This window comes from Peromyscus eremicus, chromosome 8a (genome assembly GCF_949786415.1).
Source record: "Peromyscus eremicus chromosome 8a, PerEre_H2_v1, whole genome shotgun sequence".
Lineage (NCBI taxonomy): Eukaryota > Metazoa > Chordata > Mammalia > Rodentia > Cricetidae > Peromyscus > Peromyscus eremicus.
In genome coordinates, this window is record NC_081423.1 from 86,773,721 (window position 1) to 86,796,664 (window position 22,944).

General features: G+C 40.5%; 1 protein-coding gene across 5 annotated transcripts in view; it reads right to left on the minus strand.

Annotated features, from left to right (window-relative positions):
* Positions 1-6,200: 6,200 nt before the first annotated feature.
* Cdc27 (cell division cycle 27) overlaps positions 6,201-22,944 on the minus strand; it is a 47,361-nt gene continuing 30,617 nt past the window's right edge. For 4 of the 5 annotated variants that reach the window (XM_059271941.1, XM_059271943.1, XM_059271942.1 and 1 more), the window contains 9 exons: positions 22,415-22,622; positions 21,671-21,843; positions 18,812-18,964; positions 18,079-18,287; positions 14,407-14,524; positions 12,528-12,656; positions 10,259-10,333; positions 8,058-8,214; positions 6,201-6,953 (listed from right to left, as the gene is read on the minus strand). In XM_059271941.1, coding sequence (XP_059127924.1) covers positions 6,871-6,953; positions 8,058-8,214; positions 10,259-10,333; positions 12,528-12,656; positions 14,407-14,524; positions 18,079-18,287; positions 18,812-18,964; positions 21,671-21,843; positions 22,415-22,622 — 1,305 coding nt within the window. In that variant the 3' untranslated portion in view covers positions 6,201-6,870. Of the gene's footprint in view, positions 6,954-8,057; positions 8,215-10,258; positions 10,334-12,527; positions 12,657-14,406; positions 14,525-18,078; positions 18,288-18,811; positions 18,965-21,670; positions 21,844-22,414; positions 22,623-22,944 lie in introns of those variants that run through there. The other variant, XM_059271945.1, reaches the window with a different exon arrangement.

Genomic DNA, 22,944 nt, shown 5'->3' on the forward strand with positions numbered 1-22,944 from the left:
GGTACTGCTCTTGTAGAGAACCAGGGTTGGGCTCCCAGCACTCACGTGGCAGTTCATAACTGTTTGTAATTCCGGTTCCAGGGGATCTGATGCCTTTTTCTGAATTTAGGCGGAACCAGGCATGTACCTGGTTCACAGACATATATGCAGGCAAAACACCCATACACATACAGTAATAATAAAGTTATAAAGTCATAAGAAAAAAACAACCAAAAAACTGACAATGAACACCAAACCCGAAATCCTCACGATAACCATGAAGACTTTGCAGGAACACAGATTCTGTGCAATGCCTAAGCTATACCACCGAGGAGAACAGCCAGACAGCATGCAAACAGATGGGCGTGACATGTCAAAATAATTGAATTGTTAGCAGCTGACAGCCATTCCAGATCAAACGTTCACTGTTCTAGAGAACTTATAGAACAGTGTTTGGAGAATGTCTCATCCGTTTTCTGCATTATCTCCATTTGATTACTGACACAGAGTATTTGCAGTGGCTTAGTTTTATCAAGCACTACTTGAGATGTAGCATCTAAGAGCCTCACTAAAGTCTTGTCAGGTTGCTAAGGACAGACTTCATCTTTGTACCAATGAGAAAAAGGTTCATAATTCATTCAAGTTAATTATTCAAGATCACTGAGCTAGTGAAGGGTAAGACCTATACTCTGAGACATAGTGAGTGACTTCAGAACAATGGGCTCCAGGGGCTCAGCAGTGAGAAAAGGTGCTTGCTGCCCAGCCCGATGATTTGAATTCCACCCACAGGACCAACATGGTGGAAGGAGAGAACAGACTCTAGTAAGTTGTCCTCTGGCCTCCACACACACGCTGTGACATGTACATATGTACACACACACACACACACACACACACACACACACACACACACACACTATGGCTTCAGATTAGGTAGTGTATGTTTACAATCCCAGCATGTGTGAGGCTGAAGTAAGGACAGTGAGTTGAGTTTGAGGCCAGCATAGGCTACATAGCAGATGCTGTCTCAAAAAATCCAAACAGAAAAACTAAAATCAAAACCCAAAAAACAAAACAAAACAAAAAGCCAACAGCCAACCAAACAAATAGGGTTCTGCAGGCCTGAGACCCAAACTACTTAGGAAGCCTTGGAAGGAGAACCACAAGTTCAAGGCCCATGGGTTACAATAGTCCAAGATTAGCCTGGGCAACTTAGTGAAAGTCTGTCTCAAACTGAAATTCACAACAACAAAAACAGGGTTCTAGGGCCAGAGAGATGGCTCAGCTGTTAAGAGTACTGGCTACTCTTGCAGAGGATCAGGGTTCAATTCCTTGCACCTACAAGGCAGCTCACAACTGTCTGTAACTCCAGTTGCAGGGAATTCAATACCCTCACACTGACATATATGCAGGCAAAACATCAATTCACCAAAAAAACAAAACAAAACAAAAAACAAAAACAACAACAACAACAAAAAACCAGGGTTCTAACTTGGTAAGCAGCAGCAGGCAGATCTCTGTAAATTCAAGGCTAGCCTGCTCTACATAGTGAGTTCCACAACAGCCAGGGAGGGCTACAAAATAGAGACCTTGCTCAAAAACAAAACAGAAAAAAAAGCAGAATAAAAACCAACCAAAAATAAAAACAAAAAAACAAACAAAAGCCAAAAACCAGGGTTTCAGAGTACTTGCTTAACATATACAAAGCCCTGATTCAATCCCCAGTACAATCAGAAACACACACACACACACACACACACACACACACACACACACACACACCAGGGCTTGGGAGATGGGCAAGCATGAGGACCTGAGTTTGAATCCCTAGCATCCAGATACACACTGTGAGTGTTTCTAAGGCCAGTACGCCTGTAGGCAGATGGTAGGCTGAAACGTGTCCCACAACCTGGGCCAGCCAGGTACATAAAGAGCAAAAACCTTTCAAAGAGAGCTTGTGGTCTGAAGAGATGGCTCAGCCATTAGCAGCACTTACTGTTCTTCCAGAGGACCTGGATTTGTTTCCCAGCACCCTACCAGCAGCTCACTCCTGTCTGTAACTCCAGTTTCAGGGTACCCAACACCCTTCGGCTTCGGAGGGCACCTAAGTTCACCCAGATATAAAAAAAATAGGCTAGCCTTGAACTCACAGAGATCGCCTGTCTTCTAAGTGCTGGGATAAAAGTGCACAAATAAAAGAAATCTTTATAAAACAACGAAGAGAGAGATCCAGTCTAAAGGTAGAAGGTAAAGAATGACCCCCACAACACACACACCAGGAGCTCCTCTCTTCAACCAGATTAACTTGAACTCAGCCTGTATGTAAGGAGGCACACATCTGCAAACTCAGCTTGAATCCAGAAGTTTGTTCCAGGCTGTTGGGACAACATGGTGAGACCTGTCTCCAAGAAAGGAATTGTTTTTTTTTTTTTTTTTTTTTGGTTTTTCGAGACAGGGTTTCTCTGTGTAGCTTTGCGCCTTTTCCTGGAACTCACTTGGTAGCCCAGGCTGGCCTCGAACTCACAGAGATCCGCCTGGCTCTGCCTCCCGAGTGCTGGGATTAAAGGCGTGCGCCACCACCGCCCGGCAGGAATTGTTTTTTCTAAGCAAGAGATAGTCCTTTCCCTCTGTTCTTTACTACGTTTAAATGACAGTGGATGGGGCACCCCGGGATGTCAATCCCTTCCATCTGCTCAGTCCACACTGCATGTGCGGTCTGTGTTGCTCTTCTTCCTTCAAGTCTGAAAAGACCTTTCCTTTTTCCCTTTCTCCAAGATAACCTTTATAAATAAAAGGTTTGCAAACTAGTGTAAAACTTAATTTTGTGTATTTTATTTTTTCCAGATCTTAATTTTCATGTATGTTTACAGACAGGGTACTCACTACGTAGCTAAGGATGATCGTGAATTTCTGATCTTCATGTCTCTCTCTAGCTCCTGAGTGCTGAGCTTACAGGTACATGCCATTATTTTCTCAATGCTGGGGGCTCCACCCCAGGCCGTTATATACAGTCTAATGTCTCCAGCCTATTTACTTTTGGCAGTACTGAGATCATACTTGGGGCTTTATGAATGTTAGACAAGTGCTCTACCATTGAGCTGTATCTTCAGCCTAGATCTTGATTTTTTGGGGGGGGGGTACATATGCACACGTGTGCATGCTGGAGGAGGTCCTCCTTCTTCAATAACTTACTTAGCTCCTTTTTGGAGACAGCATTTCTCTGAAACTGGAGCTGAATGGGCTGGACTGACTGGCTGGCCAGGGATCCTGCCATCTGCTTCCTCAATGCTGGGATTAGTCATGTGATGGCTTGCTCAGCTTTTTACAGGGCACTGCAGATCTAAACTTAGCTTCAACTTTACCAACTTTACCCCTTCCTCACCTTAAAGTTCGAGACAAAGTGTTACGCTGTGGCCCAGGCTGGCTTTGAGCACAGGGCAACCCTCCTGCTTCAATCTCCAAGCACTGAGATTACAGATTTGAGCTACCACGCCTAGCTTCAGACCTTAAATTGTAACACAAAGGCTCTGTGTCCCAAGGGAACTTCAGGAATGACATCACTTTATTTTATTTTATTTATTTTTTTATTTTATTTTATTTTTGGTTTTTCGAGACAGGGTTTCTCTGTGTAGCTTTGCGCCTTTCCTGGAACTCACTTGGTAGCCCAGGCTGGCCTCGAACTCACAGAGATCCACCTGGACATCATTTTAGAATGAACTGCTAACTAGGTGACCTGCAAGGATGCAGCTGCTGACAGAGAGGCTCTGCAGTTTGAAAATAATATATTCTAAAAATTACCATTGTTTGTCATAATATTTATTTTGAAATTCCAAATAATACTAAAAAGGGTATGAACTTTTATATATATATTAAAAAGAGTGTAAGTAAAAATTAGAGAAACATTGTCCTAGGCTCTGGCAGAACATGAAACTGATCTTTTGTCACTGCACTGCTGTGACTCAGTATAAAAATGCAGATGGCACAGCTTTTACACACCTTTAACACCTTGATTATAAATCGCTTTCAAAAGTAATTTATTTGGACTTTCCATATCCTTTAATGAACTGTAAATATATTAACAGAAAAGACTTTCCCCCCAAAGACTATACAATTTCTGAAATAAGTCAGGAAAAGCAAAAAGGAGACACAAAAGTACATTGTTTCAATGCAAATAGAACACACATATCACACCCACACTTGCATTTCCCAAAGAAAATGGGCCATCATTTTTTTTTTTTCAGTGAAGATCTATACCGTACTCTGGCTAATCAGAGACTTGGAAACTGTTTTCTTCAAAAAAGAGTGTTTTAATAGACTAAACACTGGTTATCACTGAGTTCTTGTTTAAGGTACAACAGCAGCATGGTTCAAATGTTACTTGCAGTTCTTGGATAAAATAAAAAATTTTAAGTAACGAAATACAGAAAGAGTGAAGAGACCACCTTTCATTATTTTTAGTACCATTTGTTCTCCTGAAAAAATATTCTAACCTTCTAAAATCCTGGTATAATAAGCATTTCCACGGGAAAAAGAAATCCAATGCTTTAATAAACTTTTGTGTGAGAGTGTGTATTTATATATGTATACATATGTATAGGTGTGAAAAACGGACAGCGAAGTACTTAGTATTCTTAATTTCCTTCAAAGCAATGTCTGAAATTTGAAACAAACATTTGGCTTACCAAAGTGTGTTTCTGGCTGTTTGATCCCTATTCTGTGAAAAGAAAAGAAGAAAAAAAAAAAAAATAAGGCTAGAAAGAGAAAAAGAAACCTAAGAAAAGAAAAGAAGTTGTTACTATGTGGCAATAAGGCTTTGATATTGAAATGTTAAAAGCAGGTGTGAGGAAAACATTGAAGCTGGCCAGGTGTCTGTGACTGTCTCTTCAGGCAGCCACTGCCACAACTATCCCTCTATCCTTTGTCTCAAAATCAGTACCAGAAGGTCCCTCTGGCACAGGACATAAATCCTACTAAAAAAATGATAATTACACTTCAGCAAATTAAGTTCTGAACTTGAACTCAGGGGAAAGCTTCTATGAGACTCTAGGTCTGATAATGTAATATATATATATGTATATAGCTGGCTTATGATTTGCTAATTAAAAAAATAAAGGAAACGAAAAGTACACTTTACATAACTAATGACTAATAAATGGGACAGCTGTCAGAGTGGAAGTGCTAGCCTTTGGGAACTTTCAATGATAGTCATTTATTCCCAACTTTTTCTTTTCCTCATAAATTATTTCTTTTTAGACAGTACATATACATAGATTTAGGCAGGAAATTATCTTAAATGCTTCTCTGGCACCTAATACCTAACCCAAGACTTTGACTTGAATTAATAATGGTATCTAATTCACATCTGGATGAGAAGATTAAGTAACTGACAGGAAATGACTGAGTCTACAGGCTAAAACATTTTTTTCACATCTTTTGTAATCCACCTTATTTTCACAGCTTGACTAACAAATACAAGTAACCTGTGGATAAGTTTTTCCTTCATCAAATTATCCAAAATAATAACTGTAGGCCTGTCACTCATAAGAAACTATAATTTGTTATATTCTGACATTGGCACTTAATAAAATGTTAACTAAAGTTTCTCTAAAATTTTCAATACATTACAATAAAGGAGATACACAATTTAAGACTGTTTAAATCTGTTACTGTGAAATTCCAATATTTTCCATTTTATATGCATAATTAGATCTTTAGAACTGGCCATTCCCCAAACACAGCAACCCACATTATGATGAACTCAGAAAAGAGTCTGTCTCTTTCCTAAGAAACTTTTCCCTAGGCTAAAAATTTTCAGTATTTTAAATCCAATGAATTACTCTCAGTACAAGTTTTGGTGACTCACACTACTGATAATAATATGAAGCAGAGAGCTGAAGAGAATGGAACTGACTCAAAAGATAAGCACACATTCTTGCACTCTATTTCATTCCTAGAAAAGATGCAGGCTCACGGTTAGGTACAACTCCAACTATTTTAAGGCTTCTCTATCATGATCTCCAAAGTCTCTCTTTAGTGTTCTCATACTGATTCTTCTTATAATAAACATGAGTGGTTATTGAGGGCCTGGTTTTGGCTTTTCAGTGGGGAACCACTCCATCGTCTGCGAATGTTAAAGGCGATTCCCCAGAGCTCAGAGAGAAGAGGCAGTATCTTAAGACCAATTGTAAAGTTTGCAATACCAAGACAACAATGATCAACACTTTGAAGATGAATAAATTAAAATTCTTGGTTAGACATTAAAGCATTCTTGCCAAGAATAAGTGTACACTGTATGGAGGGATATTGACTCCTAACATGAGTCCCAATCGGCCCATTACATTTGCTTATAGGAGACACTCCCAGTTTAAGGTAAGCTATGTTCCTTGGCAATGAACTTACTCTGTTATAGGCAATGTCTTTTATTGTTCCATCTGGCACTTGCTAACACCATTCTCGAAGAACCTAGAAATGAAGGTCAGTCACTCTGTTTATCAGGAACAGAACCAAATAAAAAACAGAATTTTGAAAAAATGACCAAGAAATTCTGGTTCATCACCATTTCCATATCTAATGGTTCCTTCAAGATAAAACATAACTCTTCCTTCCATGATAGCTTTCCAACTAAGGGAGACTAAAGAAAAAAAGAAAAAGTTCCCACCCTTCCCCCAATCGTCATTCATACTGGTAAAGAGCCAGTCTCGGTAGCAGCTCAACATTGCACTGCCTTTCATTCTGTGTGCAGTCAGGTCCAGTGAGAGTGGCACACCAGGGTTAGGCTCAGTGATGGAGGATGACAATGCTGGCTCAAGAAGTAAGACTCAGTATACGGAGGGACAAGAAACACGTCAGCACTAGCCACACATCCAACTGTCAAAGTCTCAGTTCCAGAAGTTAAAACTCATCACTTTCAGCTGCATGAAGTTGTGTGTCATCTGCATCTGTCATGCTGCTCTCCTGGGATTCATCTGTTCCCACTAGAAAAACAGAACAAAAACGTAAGGTGTGGGGTAAATACATCTCATTGGTTCATGAAAATAAGGAAAATGTCATTACATTCAGACATGAGAGCCCACAGACCACAAAACCCTAATGTTATCTAACAACACATTTCAAGTTATATTTTGTTTTTTTTCGAGACAGGGTTTCTCCGTGTAGCTTTGGAGCCTGTCCTGGAACTCACTCTGTAGACCAGGCTGGCCTCGAACTCACAGAGATCTGCCAGCCTCTGCCTCCCCAGTGCTTGGTTAAGGACATGCGCCACCAGGCCTGGCTTCATGTTCTATATCTTATAGCATGCCTGGAAGTTAACTTTACTCTATTTAACCTTTTAAAATAATGGAACAGTTCTGTGGGTGGAGGGTCTCATGTCAAGGGTGACTTTCCACTTCTGATGGTCTCCTGCCTTCACCTCCTGTGCTAGGATTATAGGCCTGAGCTGTCTGACATCTGGTTGATAAAGTGCTGTCATCAAACCCAGGGCCTTGTCCACACTAAAGATGGGCACTTGACTAACAGAACATTTCCAGCCTCCTCCCCCTCTTCCTGATTAACTCTGCATTCCTACCCTAGGAGTCAGAGATAGCTCTGATGTGTAAAAACGGCTACAGCAGCAACATCAAGACAAGCTAACATCCTGCTAACTCCTAACTGACTAACTTTGTAGATAGTCCCCGATAGCACACAGAAATATGGAATTTAACCTTCAGTTTAAAAGAGCAGTACTGGGATCATAAATTTTACTTAAAGATGTTCACTAAATTTTATCTCAAGAAATTTCTAATTTTCTATTAATACATATAAATATTAATAAATATGCACTAATCACACATCTAGATTTATTTTTATTTGCCCAGGACTGCTACTGTAGAGCTGAGTTCAAAGTCACAGAGAACACTAGATCTAGAACTAGTTACTTGATAGCAAATGTACTCTGGTATTACACCATCTTAATCAATTAACCCCAAATTTCATTTTCTATAAAAAAAAAAAATGCTGCCATTAGAAAAATGAAAAAGCAGCCCACAGGTTCTGCACAGGGCAGCTTTCGGAACACTACAGAGCTTATGTATGATACTCACTGATCTGTTCCTCTTGGGTTATTGGCTCCTCATCATCTGGAAGGTAGCGCTTGTCAATTGCCTCTTTAATCTGATTATTGGCTCCTTTAGGATCTAAATCCATAGCCCAAGAGAAATTCATCAAGGCGAGGTGAGTTTGACCCAACTTCTTGTAAACCTAGAAGAGACAGCAGCACTTCAGTTTAACTGCACAATCTTAAAACATCAATTAGTCTTCTGATGTCTGAACTCGAAGTTCACTCAGGTGGGGAGGACACTTTTATCTCACAGATGACTTCACATTAGCATTTAAGTGCTTTTCTTTATATAATCAGGTATTATGTTCAGAATTCCTTGCCTCTATTTTTGAGGTAGGGAGTTTCCAATAAATCTCACTGACTGAAACATTAACAATGGGAACAAAGATACAAAAGCTCCTTGTTTTGTTCTGAGACAAGTTGTTTGTTCATATGTGGTCCTGGCTGGCTTTGAGCTGGGGCAATCCTTCTGCCTTAGCATCCAAGTGCTGGGATTACAGGCATGCACCACCACACCCAGCTAGAATAGCATCTTCTTATTTTTATTTTTTATTGGTTTTTCAAGATAAGGTTTCTCTGGCTGCCTTGAAACTTGTTCTGTAGACCAGGCTAGCATCGAACTCAGAGATCTGGGATTAAAGGTGTATGCCACCACCACCTGGAATATTATCTTTTTAAAATGCTAGTGCTAAATCCATTACTTCCAGGGCCCTTAGTTGAGGAATCTAGTTAAATTTTTTAAGTAGATGTTGTATACTACATAGTGTATTTATTCTTCAAAATTTAGTATTTGTTGGGGTTGGAGAGATGGCTCAACAGTTAAGACTGTTTGCTGTTCTTCCAGAGACCCAAGTCCAGTTTTCGGAACCTACATGGCAGCTCACAACTGTCTATAACTCTAGTTCCAGCAGACTCAAGCCCTTCTTCTGACCTCCACAGGGACAAGAAAGAACATACTCGGCACATATTCTGAGAGGGCCGAGTGGCCAAACCAGGGCCATGACAGGCTCCCTTAGCAGCCCTGACACGGACCAGGCCTTAGTTTTGGTTCACTAGAACTGGCTGGAGCTGAGCAACCAATTCTTAGGAAAACTACAACTTAGGGGCGACCAATCAACAGGCACCCCCTCCTCAGCCTCCTGCTGGCTCAGCAGGAGCCCTGAAGCCCCTTCTGCTGGCTGAGTAGATGCCCCCCCAGACTTCTGGTAGCTAAAGATAGCTTTTTCCTACCCTCTTATCAGTAAGTCCATAGATACTAGACCCTCCCCCCCACCACCAATAAGCCCCTTATCACTATAGCCTCCTACCAATCAGCTCCCAGACTAATCTTACCCCAACTCTAACCACTAGAGCCTCCCACCAATCAGCCCCTATATTAATCTTTCCTCTATCAATCAGCACTGATTAATCCCTCCTCCCTGGAATTCCCCTAACTCTGCTTAAAAGGAACTTATGACCTTCTTTGGGGATTGCTATTTGCCACCCCAACATGTTGGAAATAAACGCTCTTGCTAAATTGCATATGTGACTGATGGTTTTTCTTGGGGGCTTTTCTCAGACCCTAACAATTCATAAATAAAAACAAATCTGTTTTTGTTTTTTGTTTTTCAAGACAGGGTTAAAAAACACCGTGTCATTCTTGCTGTCCTGGAATTCGCTGTGTATCAGGCTGACCTGAAACTCAGAGATCTCCTACCTCTGTCTCCCCAATGCAGGGATTAAAGACACGTGCTGCTGCCACCACCAACAGGAAATAAAAACAACTCTTTAGTGGGCGGTGGTGGCACACGCCTTTAATCCCAGCAGAGCCAGAGCCAGGCAGATCTCTGTGAGTTCAACGCCAACCTGGTCTACAGAGCGAGTTCCAGGACAGGCTCCAAAGCTACAGAGAAACCCTGTCTGGAAAAACCAAACAAGCCGGGCGGTGGTGGCGCACGCCTTTAATCCCAGCACTCAGGAGGCAGAGCCAGGTGGATCTCTGTGAGTTCGAGGCCAGCCTGGGCTACCAAGTGAGTTCCAGGAAAAGGCGCAAAGCTACACAGAGAAACCCTGTCTCGAAAAACCAAAAACACCAAACAACAACCCCAACAACAACAAAAACAAACCCCCAAATCTCTTAAAAAAGGAAAGAAATTTAATATGTGTTACACAGTTGCAGCAGAAGACCCAGGCCCCGATTTGTACCTTTCCTATTAAGAAGTAAACGAGGGATTCTTTGGGGACAATCTGTTTCAGTTCTTCAAGTTCTTGTAAAGCAGACTGAAAAAACAAAGAAAAAACTTAAGAGGAGCAAAATTTTACAGAGTTCACTAAATAAGTGCAGTCAGATTCCTAATCATAAGAACTTACATGCATGTCACCAACCTACTTTGTGTTGTATTAATTTCTCACTGAGGTGAAAATAAAATGCATAAAAATCACGTGATACAAGACTAACGCATTCATTAGACACCATCCAGAACACACCCACCCACTACTGCTTAGAGACGCCAGTGGTGATAGATAACCCTGCTCTGCCACCACTTTCCTTACAAACGAAATAATATTATGTATGAAAATTAGTGAAGGCTTCAGAAAGCTGTCCCCAGACCTCCATGTGCCACACACCTCCCTCATACAAATAAATGACAAGTAAATATTTTTTAAAAATTTCTTTTTTTCGGGGTTGAGGATTTAGCTCAGTGGTAGAGCGCTTGCAGGCAAGCGCAAGGCCCTGGGTTCAGTCAGGGCTTCTCTGTGCAACCCTGGCTGTCCTGGATCTCACTCTGTAGACCAGGCTGGCCTCAAACTCACAGAGATCTGCCTGCCTCTGCTTCCTAAGCACTGGGATTAAAGGCGTGCGCCACCACCGCCGGCTCTAAACATTTTTAGAAGTATTCACAAGTCATCTTTGTAAGAACAGTCAACTGTGCTCGTGCCTTATGTAATGTAGTTCAGGCTGGCCTCAAGCTCTTTATATACAGCTGACCTCTTGACCCTCCTGCCTCTCACTCTTGAGAGTGCTAGGATTACAGTAGCATCCCACCATACCTGCTCTGTTAATACACATTAACAGAGGGCAATTAGTGAAAAAAGCAAGAAAAAAACAATATGCAAATACGTATCTGCCATCATTTATGACTGAATAAATGATCAAAAAACTCTCATGTCACTTCATGTCTCTTCTCCCTTAGCCTTCCTTATATTTACTTCCCATACATACTTCTAAGGGGTACTATGTTGAAACTCCAAGGCTAGAAATGTGATTGCATTATTTACTTTCCTAGGACAGCAGATACTCAATAAGCACCCATCACTGAGCGATGACAGCCCTAGGGTAACCGTGAGTGCTGCGGTCATTCACCAGTCGCTCTTCCACCCACTTAGTCCTAAAAGGATGATGTTCCAGGTCTCTCTTTTAAGATAATCCTGATGCACATAGAGCCTTTCTAGACATGGAATCCTTACACATTTCTGAATCTAGGGGTAGTTCTGTTAATATTCTGACCCACCCCTTGGCGCCGACCTGCATCCTGAGGTAAAAGCCCCATTCTAAGGAAAAACTCCTCCCCTTCCTCTCTTTCTCTTCTACTTTTCCTCCCACGAGGTGCCCTCCCTCCCTCCCTCTCCCTCTCCCCCTCTCTCTCTCCCATCTTTCTCTTCATCTCTCTAATAAACTCTCCACGTGAATGCAGCGTCTGGGCTGTGAATTACTGGCCGCCACTGCCATGCCCACATGGTGTGCATCTGCCCAGCCTGCTGCAGCATGTCAGCATGGTTTCCTGAGGGGGGGGGGGGGGGAGATGGGACGGACGACGACTGCCTTGTAATAATTCAGAAAAATTTCTACTTTTTTTGTTTTTTTTGAGATAGAATTTCATTAAAATGTAGCTTAAAATGTATCTGGACTACTCTGTAGCTAGTGGCAATCCTCCTGTCTCAGACTCTCAACTACTAGAATTATACCCCATTTCTTAGGAATAGTTCATGCAATAATATGAAACTAAGAGCCCCCCTCAACAGCTTTTAAACAGAGAAAACAATTCTCAAAAAACAAAACAAAACAAAACAAAACAAACAAATCATCAATAACATCTAGCTTTAAATTTTTTTTTTTTTTTTTTTTTTTTGAGACAAGGTCTCTCTATGTAGCCGTCTATGGATATGTAGCCCCCTCTCTTTTTGGCTATCCTGGAACTTGATATGCAGGCCAAGCTGGCCTTGTAGTTTTTTTCTTTTTTCTTTTTAAAGAGATACAATACAAGCTGGGCGGTGGTGGTGCACGCCTTTAATCCCAGCACTCGGGAGGCAGAGCCAGGCGGATCTCTGTGAGTTCGAGGCCAGCCTGGTCTACAGAGCGAGATCCAGGAAAGGCGCAAAGCTACACAGAGAAACCCTGTCTCGAAAAAACAAAAACCAAAAAACCAAAAAACCAAAACAAAAAAGATACAATACAATGTGGAATAAATCTTACCTTGTATTTTTCATTTGCAAATAAAACCGAGGCTCTGTGAAATTTGCATAGAGGGTTCTTGGGATCGATAACAATGGCTTTGTTTAGGGTATCCAAAGCCTTTTCTGATTTTTTGAGTGCATGCTGAACCTATAAGAAATAAAGATCAGTCTTGATATTATTGAAGAAAGGTAAGAAGCAAAAAACATAACTCAAAACCAGTATTAAGAATAAAACTATTAGGCTGAGTAGTCTAATTGGATTGTCTACTGGGTTTAAGTGGACTAAGGAACTCATTACTAAATGTGGTAGTTTGAATGAGGATGATGCCCAGAGGCTCATGTCTGAATACTTGGTCCCTAGTAGGCAGGCCTTTGGGACAGGACTAGGAGGCATGGCCTTGCTGGAGGAGGTGTGTCACTGAGGGGCAGGCTCTGAGGCTTTAAAAGTGTTTTCTTGTTCTTCTGCTCTGCCATCATCAACTTTAACTTCTGAAGCTTTAATCAAATCAAACGTTTTCTAAAGTTGGTCATGAGTTTTATCACAGCAATAGAAAAGTAACTAAGACACTAAGTGATTAACAAGATCTTGATCTTAGTTCAATCCCCAGAACTCATGTAAGGTAGAACAACAAACCAATTCTACTATCCTCTGACTCTCTCCCAGTAATAATAATAGTAATAATATTAATTTTTTAAAAAGTACCCTGAACTCCAGAGTTATTAAATAATTTTCTATGGAATAAAAACCTAGGTCCTCAGACCCCTGCCATCTACCACTGTGAGCCTATGATAATAATCATGATTCAATATATTAAAAGAGATTTATTTTGAATTATGCATACATGCGTGTGTGTATGTACATGTGCACATGCACTCGAGTGCAGGTGCCTGTGGAGGCCAGGGGCCCTCAGATCCTTTGGAGCTGGAATGACAGGTGGTTGTGGGCTGCCCGGAGCAGATGCTAGGTACCAAACTGGGGTCCTCTGCATAACCACTGAGCCACTTCTCCAGACCCATGATTTGATCTTTACAGCAGATAATTACCACGAAGTCTAAAAGGTAAGTAAAACTTGGTTTTACCCTTCACAAGAAAAGCATTTATCATTTATGCAGATAACATTTCTAAAGGCTTATTATGATCCTCTAAATATTGTATGTTCAAAGAACTTGCTCATGAATCCATATTACTCAGTTATACATTACAGTCTGGGCTACATAAAACTCTCTCTGGAGATATGGCTTAACGGTTAAGGGTTAAGAGTGCTCTTGTCTAGCTAGGTGCAGAGTGTGTTTGTTTCCCAGTACCCAGATCAGGTGGCCCACAATTGCCTATAACTCCAGCTTCAGGTGATCTGATGCCTTTGGTCTCTCTGGGCATCTGCAGACAAGCAGACATATCCATACACATAATTAAAAATAAAGCAACTCTTAACAAAACATCATTTGAGTCACAAATATACAAAAACAAAAACAAAAAAACAAAAAACAAAAACAACAGAAAAACCAAGCAGAAAGAGTATACATACACAGGAATCCCACATCCCAACCCTTCCTCTCTAGAGACAGGTCTTACTGTAGCCCAAGCTGGCCTTAAACTTGCTTTCACAGCTGAAAATGACCTTGAACTTATGATCCACCTGTTTCTACCTCCAGGAAGTGTTAAGATTCTAAGCCATGTGAGCCACGCTCAGGTATCCACAGTGCTAGAGACCAAATCTACAGCAACGGAGCTACACCCTCAGCTCCACAGACATTTCTTCACAAGTCAAAGGGTGTTATAGCTGTAAAGACTGAGACACTGCTTCATCGACAAAAAAGCCCAATTTTCATAATAACCATGATCAAGTCACTTAAGCTATTTTAAAAGGAAGTACCGGCGTGTTAGCAAGATTACTTACTACTCCAATGTGGCAAAGTAAGACTGAGCTCTGAGGGTTGATATCAAGTGCTTTCTGGAAGTGCATTTCTGCAAGGCTGAATTTCTCCTGCTTGTAATAAATCATTCCTAAACCATACCTGAAATTGTAAAAAAGTACGATTTTAAGGACACAATTTCTGCTAGTTTAATTCAACTACTAACAGAACAGTTATGGTACCTGACATTTTAATACACAATGGAAAAAACAATGTTAAGTCTTTTTTTTTCCCCTTTCTTCTGTGTGTGTGTGTGTGTGTGTGTGTGTGTGTGTGTGTGTGTGTGTGTCCTGGTGCCAAGAAGGTCAGAAGAGGGGATTGGATCTCCTGGAACTGGAGTTAGGTGAATCACCCATGTGGGTACTGGGAATTGAACCTGGGTCCTCTGCAAGAGCAGTAAATGCTCTAAACTGCTGAGCTGTCTCTCCAGTTCCCAACGTTAAGTCTTATGGGGAGACAAAAAGTATTAGTTATAATAAAAATCAATGAAGCACTTTAGAAGACATTTTTATAATAAATTAACCAAACAGGTAAAACTATGATAATGGAGAAAAAAAGAAACCACATCCTTAAACTCATTACTCGAATCTAGACAATTAAGTCTAGATTAAGTGTGTGGCAAACATTTTGCTAAATTATTCCTTTTTTCCCCTCAAGACAGGTTTCTCTGTATAGCCCTAGCTGTCTTGGAACTCACTCTGTAGACCAGGCTGGCCTTGAACTCACAGAGATCCTCAGCCTCCCCAGTGCTGGGATTAAAGGTGTGTACCACCACCACCACCACCACCACCACCACCACCACCACCACAACCACCACCACCTAAATTATTCTTTTTATGTGCCTAAACTGGCTTTGAATTCCTGGCTCAAGCACTCTTCTTGTCTCAGCCTCCCCTGAAGCTAGAAAATAACTGCATATGTCACCATGACTGGATCTAGTAAATTCAATCTCCTCCTTTTTTTTTCCCCCTCTAAATCATACTTTATTGTATGTATAACAACTGTTTATATAGCAATACAATTTTCAGATTAAGCAATACTATAATAAGGGGGTGGGGGAACTGCAGGTTAGAAAAACATTTTTTTGTTTGGAAAAATATCTAAACAAAAAGATCTATTTGTTGTGTGAGTCGACACAACACATCTATTCATTGACTAGTTGAGTTCCTATTGTACTAATGGCTAATGGAGTTAAAAAAGACCAAGTTTTCACAATCACTGCCTCGAAGGAATAACACACGTTGGATTCTTTTGGATTGTAAAAATGTTCTTGATATATCAGTGCAAAAAAAAAAAAAAAGCGCTGAATTCAACATCCAGCATACAAACAAAAATTTTCAATGAGGTTGCAAACAGAAACCCATTAAGTCTTCTGTCTACTTCCTTGACTCATGTATCTTGTGCCTCCATTTTATCCTTTTCTCATTACCTCTTGGTCTTCGTTCTAATGTTTAGACTTTACCCACACTTACACACTTACATATATGGTATTATAGGCTAGGATCTTATGACTTCTTTGTGCGTTAGTATTCATCAATGTTTGATTTGTATACTACTTTATATTCATTTTGAGACAGTGTCTCATGTAACCTGGGGTGGCCTCCAATCTACTATGTTGCCAAGGATAACCCCGACCTAATTCCCATTTCTTCCTCACTAGTACCGGGATTACAGCCTGAGCAACTAGGTCCAGTACATGTGGTTCTGGGGACAGAACACAGGGCTTTGTGCATGGGAGGCAAGCACTTTATTAGGTGGGTTAATTTTTTAGCTCCCCTCCCTGACTTTATTTTGAGACAGTCTTCCTATAGCTCTGGCTAGCTTGGAATTTCTATGTAGAAAAAGCTAAGCTGCAGCCAGGTATGTGCTACCACACCCAAGTTTTAATGAATTCTTTTTTAAAAAGTGAAACACGAGTAAAACAAAACATTTCAATATCGTGTGTATATGCATGTGCCAAGGGACATATGTGATGTTTAGAAGACTCCTTCCATCATGTAGGTCCCAAGGAATTCAATTTAGGAAGCTAGGCTTGTGTGTGGCAAGTGCCTTGAGCCACTAAGACATCTTGTTGGTACTCTGTTAAATTTGTCTTTTCCCTCTTTTGAGACAGGGTTTCATTATGCAGCCCTGACTAGCCTAGAATTTGTTAGGCAAGCCAGTCTGGCATCAAACTCAGAGATGTGTCTGCCTCTGCATCCTGAGTACTGGGATAAGAGTATGCACCATCACTCTTGACTCTGTTAAGTAGTCCCCCTCCCAATTATTTATTCATATTTTGTGTGTTTGAGTCTTTGCCTGAATGTAAATATGTACACCGAGTGTATCCCTAGTGTCCAAAAAAGTCAGAAAAGATCATCAGATCCCCTGGAACTGGAGCTACTGAGGATTATGAGCCATCATGTGGGATCTTGGAACAGAAATCAGGTCCTAACCACTGAAACATCTCTTCAGCTCCTCTGCTAATTTAGTTAAAAATCTGTCTATATTATGGTGTGTGTGGGATGTGTGAATGTTCCTGAGTGTTATGGCATGCTAACTGGAGTGGAGGTCAAAGGACAACTGGGTTTGAACTAAACAGGCTTGTGTGCAAGTGTTACACCCAATGCGTCATTTCCTGGTCTCCTTTATTAATTCTTCTTCTTCAAATAAATGCACTTAAATATTGTATTTAAAAATATTTATTTATGTTAGCCGTGCTGAAGCACACCTTTAACCCTAGCACTCAGGAGGCAGAGACAGGCGGATCTCACTGTGCAGCAAGCACTTTTTGACTGAGCTATTTCTCCAACCCCCTCTTTACATGTATTTCATATCATTGTAGTTACACTGTAAAGAATGCTACAAAACAAAACAAGGGCAGGGTGGCTCCAGAGACGGCTCAGAAGTTAAGAGGACTTTGCTGTTCTTACAGAGAATCTGGGTTTGGTTCCCAGAACCCACATGGCAGTTCATGACCACCCTTAACTCCAGTTCTAGGGGATTTGATGTCTTCTGTGGACACCATATGTGCCAGCTATATATAATCAACTTGACATAAACTACAGTTACCCAAGAGGAAAAATGCCTCCACAAGATTGGGTTCTGCAGAGCATCTTCTTAATTAGTGATAGATAAGGGAATCTTGGGTGGTGCCACCCCTGGGCTGGTGGCCCTTTATTCTACAAGAAAGCAGGCTGAACAAACCATGAGGGGCAAGCCAGTAAGCAGTACCCCTCCATGGCCTCTGCATCAGCTCCTGCCCTGACTTCCTTCAATGATGAACATTGATGTAGAAGTATAGCCCAAATAAATAAACTCTTTTCTCCTCCCCAACTTGCTTTTGGTCCATGGTATTTCACTGCAACAACAGAAACCCCAATGAAGACATCAGGTATGCATGTGACACACATAATACAAACATACATACAAGCATAACATGCATACATATAAAGAAGAAAAAGCCATTAAGGGCTGGCAAGGTGCTTGCTGCTGAGTCTGGCAAGCTGAGTTTATTCCTGGGACCCATATAGCGGAAGGAAAAAACCAACTCTTGGATGTAATGTTCTGACCTCCACATGTCCACTGTGGCTCACACACTCCATACATATACACATGCATGCAAACAGATTAAATAAATAAACTGATTTTCAGGAAGACTTTGTCTTTACACTTACCATGCATTATAATGTCTGGGGTTTACTCTTATAGCATTTCGAAAACATGCTAATGCTTTGTCTAACTCTTCAGTTAACACAAATTCATGTCCTAATAGAGTATAGGCATAAGCATAATTTGGATCAACCTGGATAGCTCTTTGGAAGAATTTAATTGCAATATCATGTTCCCGTTGCAGACTGAAACAATTCCCCGCAGCACACCAGGCCTGGCAAAATGGAAACAAACACAAAAATAATCACAGTTACACGTTTTTATGCTTTATTTTTAAAAAATGTTGTCAAAAGTAGAAACTTATGTTTCTTTCTTTTTTCTTTCTTTTTGTATCTCCATTTAATTTTGACCTCAGGAACTGTGTGTTTGTGTGTGCGCACACTTAAGTGTGTGGGTGTTGGTCCTTGTTTTCCACCTTGTTTGAGGCAGGGTCTGTGTTGCTCTGCTGTGTGCAACAAGCTAGCTGCCTGCAAGCTTTTAGGGCCTTGCCTGTCTTCGCCTCCACCCTGGAGAGGTACTGGGATTACAGCAGTTTACACTATGCCTGCCTGGCTTTTACATGGAGGAGGAATGCAAGAGGCAGGAGGTCACTGGTGGCTTCTCCACAGCAGCTCTGATCATTCAGGTTCTTACCTGATAACTAACACCTGATTTTTTACTGATAAAGAATAATTAAATAAACACATCACTAAACAAGTAAAAGAAAGGTGACTATTATCAAACAGATTGTTACCATACCTCTGGTGAATTCTTATCCATGTCTGTTAAATCTTTTGAAAGAACTGAAAGAGCAACATCTTTCTGAAGATGCCAAAGTGTTGTAGAGTAGATCTCCATACCTTCAACTCTGTAATTCTCAATCCTTCTAACTTCTGAGAATATTCTTTCAGCCTAAAATAAAAAAAGGAGTAAGGGGAAACAAGTTGCTACAGTTTATATATACAGGGCAATGCTGGTCACTGTTTTCATAGGGCCTAAACTCAGCATGCTTTCTATGAATTACAAACAAGGACAATTGAGCAAATCAGCTGTGGAAGTCAAATACTGAATGAAGCAATCACTCATATTTAGCCTAGTTTTTTTATTTTAACTATGAGTAAAGACATGAAACTTGAAAAGAAATTTCTATAAAAAAGAAAAAGATGGGGCTGGAGAGCTGGCTCAGGTTTCCCAGCACCCACTTGGTGCCTCATAACCATCTGGAACTACAGTTCTAGGGGGCTGAATACCCTCTTCAGGCACCAGGCACATGTTTGGTACACATACAAAATAACATTTTAAAGAGAGGGGAGGGGGAAGAATATACTGAAAGGCTGAGCTGAAACTTTGAGGGAATAAACAAGGTAAGATGGCTGCCAACTCTAGGGTATGCTGAGTGCCGAACCATGACCAGCACTGGATCTGCTGGACACCAACTGCCCTTTCCTGAGGTCTCTCCATAGCTGTTAGGTTCCTTTTTTCCCTCAAAATATTCACAATTTCTGGAACTGTGCTTCTTGTTTTAAAAACTTTATAAATCCAATGAATCACCTAGTTTCATCATCTCAGTAAGTTCAAAACATTCAAAGTTTAGGTCAGCATCTGGGCTGTATTCAGTGAAATGGAGATGGACAGAAAATAAGGAAAGGACTTCTGTTACATGTATGTGGTAGCTGAGGCCAGAGGAGAGCATCAGATGCCCTGAAGAGAAGTTCAGACTGCTGTGAGCTGGTGTGGGTGCTGGGAACTGGACCTCAAGTACTGCAAGCACTCTTAACAGCTGAGTCATTCTCCAGCCCCAGGAAAGGACATTCACAAAATGGGCAACTTTTGTCCAAAACATCTAGAATTAGTTTGATGTTTTGTAAGTTCCCTCAAATCTCTTAAAAAGTTGTGCATTAAGTTCTTCCAACAGACACAGGCTATATAAGGTAACAGACACAGCAGATGGCCACATACAGATACCTTTAGCTTCAAAGTTTCAGAAACTACTGTCATCTTTCAAAAGTGATTATTAGCTAGGGATGAAGGCCAAAGCAAGAGGAACGGCAAGTCTGAGGCCAGCCTGGGCCATGCAGTGAGTTCAAGGTGAGACTGGACTACACAGCAAGATCTTGTCTCCCAAAAATAAAATAAAAAAGGAAAGCGATGATAAAAGATCCAGGTATGGTGGCACATGCCTGTGATTTCAAGGCTAGCAGGTGAATTCAAAGCAAGCATTAGTTCTACAAACAAAACCCAAACAAACAGAAAACAAGTGAGTATGATTTATGCAAACAGGAAAATGGAAAAACAAAACAAAACAAAAACCTAATAAAAAAAGTTGAAGGGCTGCTGCAGTTCTCCGTTGATGGAGTTTGCCTAGCATGTATGAAGCCCTGGATTCAACCCACATGTGGGTTCATAAACCAGGGATGGTAGTACATGTCTGCAATCCCAAAATCTAAGAAGGACAGGGCAAGAGGATCAGGAGTTCTAGGTCATCCTGGTTTATACAGAGTCCTGTCCTACATGAGACCCTGTCTCAAAAACAAAACCAGCTGGGTGTGGTGGTGCATGACTTTAATCCCAGCATTAGGGAGGTAAGCCTGGTCTATATAGTAGGTTCCAGGCCAGCCAGGGGTACAAAGTGAAAGATCCTGTCTCACAAGAAGAAAAACAAAAACTAAAACAAAACCAAAAAAAAAAAACAACACAACAAAAAAAAAAAAAAACCAAAAAAAAAAAAAAAAAACCCAAAAAAACAAAACAAAAAAAAACCAAAACCAAAAAACCTATTATAAGGACACTGTGTCTTCAATTAAACATAGTTTTCTTCACAGCATTAATAAGTTTTTTTTTTTGGGTGTGTGTGTGTGTGTGTGTGTGTGTGTGTGTGTGTGTGTGTGTTTGTGTGTGTGTGTGTGCTGGGATTAAAGGTGTACACCACCACACCTGGCAACAGAATTAAGTTTATAAAACACATTAAATGGTTAACATTCAGCTCAGTATATAATTCTGTACATATTATGGAAAGAATTTATATTACAAATATTGATTAAATGGTATCTATTTTCATATTCAACTGAGAACAACACAAATATTTCACATAACTTGATGACTATTCTCTACAAATCCTTTACAAGAAAGCCCACAAAATTCAAATGATCTCTTAATTCAAGAAATAATTTTATTTATAAATTATTATGTTGGCTGAGTTAATGTCAACCTGACATAAGCTAGAGTTACCCCAAAGGATAGACCCTCAATGGAGAAAAATGCCTCCATAAAATCCTGCTATAGAGCTTTTTCTGAATTAGTGATTGATGGGGGAGGGCCCCTGAGCTGGTGGCCCTGAATTCTGAAAGAAAGTAGGCTGAGCAAAAGCCCCGAGGAGCAAGCCAGTAAGCAGCACCCCTCCATGGCTTCCGCATCAGCTCCTGCTCCAGGTCCATGTCTTGCATGAGTTCTGACCTCACTGCTTTATATGAACTATGAGTGAAATAAACCCTTTCCTCCAAAGCTGCTTTCGGTCCTAGTGTTTCAACACAGCAATAGTAACCCTGACTACTATACAGACTAAGACAATAATTATATAAATATATCACTATCACATAATAAATATCTTTGGATACTTACCTGCATGTATTCTGAAAGTTCAAAATAAGCCCGTCCAATCTGGCACAATACCCAGCCAGTACTGTAGTGGTGGGAAGGCAGGTGGCTCAAAATGTTTATAGCTTCTTTGCAGTTGTATGAGCACAAAGCTAAATAACCTTTTCCCATCTCACGAAGAAGACTCATCAAACCTTCTAGGAGAAAACAATATAATAAACAAAGGAGAGAAACACAACTTTGGTTTTCTAAAAAGCTAAACACAGATTACTCTTGGCGAGATAGCTTGGTGGTTAAAGGCTCTCGCTATCAAGCCTGATGACCCAAGTCTGATCCCTGGGACCGCAAATGGTGTATGGTAAGAACTGAATCCTACAAACTGTCCTTTAACCTACACACACACACACACACACACACACAGACTCTCTCTCAAATAAAATAGAATTAAGCAAAAAATGTTTTAAGGGGGCTCAGTTGTTAACAGCATTTTCCATCCAGTTCCCAGCATCCACATGGCAGCTCACAATCATCTATAATTCCAGTTCCGTGGGATTCACGCCCTTATTTTGGCTTCTGTGGGCATACACATATCCACAGAAATACAAAGAGACACAAATTTAAAAACATAAAATAAACATTAAAACATTTTTAATGCCAGTATTTATATAAAAACAATGAAGGCATGAAGAAACTTAATTAAAATAAGGGTATAAGAAAGTAAAAATAAAACAAAAACCACAAGAACTACAGAAAGCATTTACAACAGACCTGCGGCTGCTTTTTGGAGGTTAAATGCCTGGAGCTGAGGTGTGATTGTGGATATTTTCCCTTCTGAAATGATAGAAGAGTCCAACTTTGTAATTTCCAGACTATCATTTATGTTGGGTTGAGTTAGTCCTCCTTTATTAGTTTTACTTTTTGTTTTTCTGTTTGGGATTTTAGGTGGAAACTTCATTTTTAACTTTTTGCTATTCTCCTGTAAGAAGGGATAAAATGTCATGCTTGTCATACTCATTATTTTAGATGTCTCCATCAACGTTTTCTTGAGTACTACACACAGAAGAAATGCATAATCCTCATTCGTCTTTTTGCGTTTCTTATCTGAAATTTTCTAAGATCAAGTCTTCAAAAACATTTAACTTTTTTTGTTTGTTTTTTGTTTTGAGACAGGGTCTTACTTTTTGGCTCATGCTGACCTGGAACTTGAAGCAATCCTCCTGTTTTAGCCTTCCAAATAATGGAACCACAGGAATGAGCCAGCAGCCCTTACAGTCATTTCATTTTACACACAACAATAA